Genomic DNA, 7,473 nt, shown 5'->3' on the forward strand with positions numbered 1-7,473 from the left:
CATGACCAAATTTCAAGGGAGCTCTTTCACACAGTTTTATGTCAAAGATTCAAGGACTGTTGCTGCAGCTTTGAAGCATACTCTGGATAAGAAAGTAAAGCCAGAGTTGAAGTACTCCTACTTAGTGTTTGCCTGCATCGGGAAATACGGCAATCGGTAGGGGGTCCGAGAGCATAGCCCCCGCTAGGGGAATACGGTAATCTGGGGGGGTCCAGTAGGTAAATTTAGCAATCGGGAGGGGGTCCGGTAGGTAAATTTAGCAATCGGGAGGGGGTCCAGGGGCATAGCCCCCTCATAGCTCCCTCATAACCCAGAGCCATAGCCCCCGGGTTGTGGTTCTTATGGTGATCCTACTTGTAGTTCATGCGTTTAAGATGCGGTTCACTCACCCATTCGTTCGCACAACGTGTCGAAACATCCATGGCCGAATTATCTCTCGGGTTTCTACATTTTTGACTTTCTTTATCATCTGAAATACTATCCTTGGCTCGGATTTTGAATTTCCCACATTCTTTTGCCTTTTAAAATGCATGGGATCAATGACTTCGTCTCTGACAGGTGTGGTCCTATTGTTTATAGGCATGATAAAATCACAGAATAGGGATGAAAAGCACAGAAATGTCAAACTGTAGCAAACTTAGCATGTATGTCCTAAGAATAATTAAACATTTTGATGATGTGCACCCCTGCCGGAAAAATAGCTCTTCAGTGCAGGCTTCCAACAATAAACACCGGAAATATATCCCAGCAGAGTCTCAGTCCAACTATGAATATTCCAAGAGTGAGTGTATGCTGGATGAGTAGCCAAATTGTTATAAAATCCGGTGCAGGAACAATATCCACAGAGTAAAATCAAAGCAATCCAAATGGTACAAAGAAGCAATCAAAGTTTGATGTTTCCAGATATAAAGGTATCTTTACGGTGCGAATGCTGCTCTATCTTGCCGTGCATACCGAGGTGAAGAGAATGTGTCCTGGGGGGCGTTGGGGGCAGAGCCCCCTCATCAACTCTCCTCTCGGGCAGTACCCAAAGGGCATGCCTAGTCATGGCAACTAAAATTGATATATTAGGCTGGTTTATTGGTCAGTACATTTTTGGTGGATTTGGACTATGTGAATTTCCAATGGGTTTTGCTGAAAGGTGGGTCAGGTTCCCATAAAGTTTATGAATTCTGGCACATCAGCCCGTAGAATTTCAAAGATGACGATTATATCCATAGAGTTCAATTGACCAATTTTAAGCATTTTTTGTGCAAATTTTATGCATTTTTTATCGTTATTCTTCTTATTTAAGCCTGTTTTACCCCATAATTTCCCAGATACACTTCATGCCTTCCCCTGCTAATGGGACTAACAAATCAAGATCGTCGATGGAGAAATGTTACTCGATCTCCTGAATGATTCATTCGGACAGGAAACAATGCCAAGAATCGCTGAAATCATTGGATTTCCTGCAGAAAAACATCCATTTTTTCAACTTAGTCTCAGGGAGGGTGTGTCGCTCTCTGTAATAGATACTGGATTGGATGGCTGTGTGGAACTGAAACTATTAAAAGAATATATATTCATATATATATATATTTTTTTTTCTCTCTCTCTCTCTCTCTCTTTCTCTCTGTCTCTCTCTCTCTCTCTCTCTCTCTCTCTCTCTCTCTCTCTCTCTCTCTCTCTCTCTCTCTCTCTCTCTCTCTCTCTCTCTCTCTCTCTCTCTCTCTCTCTCTTCGATTATTACAGTGTCATTACATTTTCCTGTAAATGAATAGAAAAGTATTACATGTTATGCAACTTGCAAAGCTAATTCCATAGAAGAAAAGTGTCTTATTTCTAGTCATGCCGTCTATTACAGAGAAATTTTGGTAATTTATTCTAATAGCTCCGCATAATGGATTGTGACGATTTTGGCATCATTTGACTGCTTTCACCATCTAAAATTCTTGGCCCTAATAGCAGGAGAGGCCATGAAAGGTACCAGGGAATTTGTGGGGTAAAATATAGATAGTATACACAGAATCAGTCACTATATTGTCTAATGCAGGAGACTGTGCCCCCTGCGACCCCCCCTATGAGGGGCTACTGCCCCCAACCCTCGCCCAGGAAGACAAATCCTCTACATATTCACGGCAGGAGGGAGCATCAGACAGGCAATGCCACTGCTCCCTCCTGCCATGAATCTGCATAGAATTTCTTGTTTTCCTGGCGTGCATAGGGAGCACAGGCTCCTGCATCAGACAATATAGTGACTGATCCTGTGTGTATTATTGACATTTTACCCCACAATTTCCCTGGTACTTTTCATGCCCTCCCCCTCTGTCGGGGCCAAGAATGTGGGGGTTTAGGGGATTTCTGCACAATAATTTCTATATGAAAACTAGACAGTGAGAGGAATCCAACAATACCAAAATTATCACAATCCGTTATGCGGATGTATTAGAAAAAAATACTGAAATATTACCTTGTACTACATAGCTATAGGAAATTAGACAATAACCTACAGTTTACTTACACAGCACCAGCTGGTAACTATCCAGAATATGAGCATATAAAGAATCCTTGGTTATTTATTTGTTTTGTGTATCCATCTAACCATGAAATTATTATTTCTAGCTTGTAATACTTATGATGTGATATGTGTGAACTGTTGTTTTTCATTGCAAGTGATTGTAGTGAAATTATGGGTAACTGTGTATGAATTGACTGCATCCCCTCTATGACTAAGTCCTTACTACTCCAACCACTCCTGGGAATCAACAAATATCATATGAATCAAAAACCTTGCTACCCCCCTAGACCCTTTACTATCTGTGTGCATTAGTTGTGACCAATTTCCTTCTTTCTGATGTTCTTCACCAGTGTAGATTATTTCATGTGCTGAATGTAGTTTTTCCCTTTCTTTATGAGTGTCATTAGATTTTTTGAGGTTATTATGGAAATGTATATCAATGTGTTATACATTGCACATCAATTTGCAAAGGAAATATAGATGAAAATGAACTTATTTTTTATTTTGTCCATTACAGGCATAGTTTACCTTGTACCATATGACTGTGTGAAACTGAAACTATACCAGAAAAAAAATGTTAGTTGAAGAGAACATTAAACTACAAAAAAATATTTGTGCAAGGCTTAACCCAATCATCCCAGGTAAAAAAGTTTGGCAAATGAACATGACTGGGATTGTTGGCCCGCATCGGCAGATTCCCGTTTGTGCCCGGCTTGTTCAGTAGTTTGCGAGTGACATTCGGTACCCAAAGGCTTTTATTTTACTAGAATTTTTAATGTTATAAATTTGAAGGTTTACCCTCACTTTAGATGCTGTTGCCTAAAAGCTTTACCTTATCAGTGAAAAACAGGCTCCATCTGATGAGCCAATGGTGTGGGAATAGTCGTGATACGATGCCATCTACTACTCTGTCCACAACAGCCATGGCTTGTACGTACATGCCACCCAGTGGCAAGGGGTTAACTTGCTGGATCTGAATGCTTCACTTCCTGCAATAGGCTTACTTCAGTAGCCACTCTGATGAGTGTGGCTTGTAGGCCTGGTGCAGATGAACACCTGTGTGGAGTGATAAGACTCCATGCCTCCCTCTTGCAATGTTATTTTCTTTTCCTGCATAAGATTTTTTTTCCACTGTGTCTATATTTGTCATATGATTTGCTTTATCCAGGTGGTGATAAACTGTTTTCTCTCAAGATTAATTAAATTTTCTGTAAGGCAACCTCTGCTACAGGTATGGTGGGAAGGAATAGGATCCTGAGCATGGGAATAGAGTTCTCCCTGAAGCCACTGCTTTTCTTGTCATATTTCAGGATGGTACATTCCATTCTCGTTTAACCATGGAAATAATGCAATATCACCTTCCTAAATGCCCGCTGAGTGTAATCACCCTCCAAGAGCTTTGTGCATTCATGGCGAGTTATTCCCATCACCCTGCACTTCAGCAGAAATTCCCATGATTGCAATTTTCTGTCACCCCAGCCATTCAGCCAAATTTTCCCATGAAGGAATGTTCATGTCACCTGTCCCTCAAGCCAGTTTTTTTCTTGATGTCATGCTTACATCATCCAGACCATAGGGGTTAATGATAAATTTTGAAAAGAGGACTACATAGAGATGGAGGAAAATATTATTTGTATCTTCCAGTACACAATATACATGACTACATATTTATGAAAATAATCTTTAGAAGCAAAGTGAAGTCCACAGGGACTTATCAATGTTTTAAGTTTAATGATTCAAGTACTTGCTATGGCCTGCATGTCTTTGGATAACTTCAATTAACTATATTCTGGCAAGATTGAGCTTGATTTGCCATCAAATAAGAACGAGTCTAATACCTTGCTTGTCAAATATAAGTGTGAGAGTTCCTGACCTTTGCTGGCGTGCCAGTCACAGAGGAAATGACCACTGCAATTTACTCTCAGGTGGCAAGATATCTTTTTTCCAGATTGCTTGTGGTTGTCTGTTATATTACTTAATATATGGTGGCTTATTGCTGACAATTGATTGGGCAAGAAGCACAAACTGAGGGCATGACATCACCAAGTGCATAAGTCTAAGGAATGTATTGTGTGGGCGTAACCCCTATAATCCAGATGACATGACCATTGTCATGAAAATTTTTGACTCAAGGTGCAGGTGACTTCAACATGACCTCATAAGAAAATTTGGCTGAAGCCCAAGGTGATGGGAATGACTCACTACAAGTGCACAAAGTTCTTGGAGGGTGATTAAACTCTGTTGGCTTTAGGAAGGGGATTTTGCAATATTTCCATCAATAAAAGAGTGGGAAATATATAATCTGTGAGCCATGACTGTAAGAGCACCAGCTCTAGAAAATACACAGCTTCCATGCTCAGGGACCTATTCCTGTCTGCTGGACTACCTAGAGAGATGATTTGGAGTCTGTGCAAGAAAAATGGTCTATTACCATCTGCATAAAGCAGATCAAATGACAAATATAGACATTAGGAAATGGAAAGCGTAAGTCTATTGGCCATATTTTGGACCATGTATAGGAGGTGAAGCATCCGGATCCAAGGGGTTAGATATAGCCTCCTTTTAGCAAAGAAATATGTGGACACCCAGATAGTTTATATACAGCAAGCAGTAAAAGCTAGCCATAGATCACTATTATTTAGTACAAATAGGTACCACTGAAGAGGCTTTACTGCTTATGGTGCAGTACATGCCAGTGAACCAGTCCAAACTCTGTCTTTTTAACATGGCGGAAGTTCATTCACTGCCATAACGCTGGAAGCATTTGACATAAGGTGTGTCATACAGTTAAGGGAACTTGGGTAAAAACACTTATTTTACAGTTTTTTATTCTAGAATTGTCCAGGATAGGACTGTGGCATCTGTGCTTCACTCTCTGGCAAAAGCCAACAGGTTACTTATATTCACAAAAGTAGAGCTTGAACTGTTTTTTATTTGGTGAAAAATTCTCTTGGGGAGGTCTGTAAGCTATATTTTGCCAGATATATATGTTGTTTCTTTAGCCTCTGCTGGAGCATAAAGCTGGAATCAGGCACATGAGCATAGATTTCATTGGTGATTGTGGCCTTACCTTTACTTTTCACAGAAGTTTTTACATACCATTATGTTCATTACCTGAATTTTTCAGTCTTTATAATACATAAGAAAGGAAGTACTAGTATCTCATTCCAGAAAAGTCTGAAGGTTTACTCTTTATTTTTGTTATGTTAGATCATTTTAAATTTACAGAAAGTTTGCCTGAACATAAGCATAATGAAAATCAAACTCAATATTATTGGAATGAAGTGACTAAGCACTAGAGGCTAACCTGACTCGATAGCAGTAAGTGCAGAGGAAACTATTTCCAGAAGTTCTTTTGTAGCTGGTACTTTTCATGGGATCAGTAATTGTATATATGTAGCAAAACATAAGATAGCAGGTAAAATTGGGTCAAGCCCTAGCATTAGAAAGGTTTTTGATTCATAAAGTGATGTTTGTGGATTCCCAGGAATGCCTACAAGGTGGTTGGTTGGAGTAATAGAGACTTAATATCAGAGGAATGCCGTCATTTAGTACCCAATTACTGGAGCATGTACTCAACAGCAGTTCTAGATGCTTTGCAGTTGGCTTATCCAGTCACAAATTTTAAAATATTTTTGATCAATAATACAATAATACAAACAAATATTCAATAAGGAGTGTAATATGAAATGCTTTTACCAAAGCCTCCCATGGTTCCTGTTTTGTCATTTTTGTATTTAAAATAAAGTATGGTTTTAAGATTTGTATGTGTGCTGCTGCATATTGATACATTACACTGACAGAAATATTTGTTTTCTATTTTTTCTTTTTCTTTTTTCTTCTTTTTTTTATTTTATGTCCACTTACCTCCCATGCTTGTCTACAGGACATAATGCTATGTCAATTATTTTATACTGCCTTTTCTTGACTTTTTTCTCTTTCTCTCTCTCTTCTTTTTCTTTTCTTTTCTTTTCTGTTGACTTATTTTTGCAAGTAATTTATGTAATTCTTTCACCAAAGTGTTAATATTTATCAAAGAGCCTTAGTATCGTTACCTAATAATGAGAATTCATCTAAGTCGTCTTCCTAACTGAAGAGGAGGAGAATTATTCTTAGTCATAATTTTTTCTCATCTGCAGAGTTTGAGAAGGCTGAGACCCTCTTGATCTCTGAGGTCCACATGCTGTTAGAACATCGCAAACAGACAAATGAAAATGCAGAAGAAGAACAAGAACTGAACGAGGTAATTGTTTTTTTCTTTTCTTTTCTTTTCTTTTCTTTTTTCTTTCTTTCTTTCTTTCTTTTTTTTTAAGAGTTAGTTAGAAAATGAAGATATTGTCATGATTGCAGTTACAAGTCACTAATGTGATAAAGGTTTAGGGAATGTTGTCATATCTTTATGCCTAGTGGATTGTACAGACAGGGAGAAACAACCTAGGTCCACAATTTTTGCCAAACAGAAATCACAAGTGCCAATACTGACTCACTAGAAGCTTATAATGAATGACACCAGTGTTGATTTATGCCCCCCCCCCCCCAGTAACGATGGGTAAAATTTTTTGGTAATTTTGAGCAAGGAAGGTGTACAGCAGTTTGCACTTCTTCACTCTTGGGTGTTTGTATGGCTTGCTCTTGTGAAGAGAGCTCATAAGAATAAGACCTCAGTCCAGTAATTGGCACCATCCTTTGTTTGGTAATGATTATCCCCACATGTTAGGATTTCAACCGTTGCCAGTTAGTTAATCTTTATTGTAAAAAAAAAAAAAGAGAATGACATTTGGAAAATTATTATAACATTCCTCCCTGCAGAGATTCATGAAGACCTTGAATTACTGTGAAAGGTTTTCCAAGTTCAAGAACAGAGCCACGATTAAGGCCATTCGCGAACTTTTGAATCAGAAGAAGCTGCACAAATTTGAACTGGCAGCACTTGCCAACCTTTGTCCAGAGACGCCTGAAGAAGCCAAAGCTCT

The 7,473-nt window shown here is 38.8% G+C and overlaps 1 protein-coding gene across 1 annotated transcript in view; it reads left to right on the forward strand.

Annotated features, from left to right (window-relative positions):
- Nucleotides 1–7,473, forward strand: part of Polr2D (RNA polymerase II subunit D) — a gene marked incomplete at its 3' end in the record, with an annotated part of 8,809 nt that extends 1,336 nt beyond the window's left edge. Inside the window, 2 exon segments of the mRNA XM_070113784.1 lie at nucleotides 6,640–6,743; nucleotides 7,310–7,473. Coding sequence (XP_069969885.1) covers nucleotides 6,640–6,743; nucleotides 7,310–7,473 — 268 coding nt within the window.

This window comes from Penaeus vannamei, chromosome 34 (assembly GCF_042767895.1).
Source record: "Penaeus vannamei isolate JL-2024 chromosome 34, ASM4276789v1, whole genome shotgun sequence".
Taxonomy (NCBI): domain Eukaryota; kingdom Metazoa; phylum Arthropoda; class Malacostraca; order Decapoda; family Penaeidae; genus Penaeus; species Penaeus vannamei.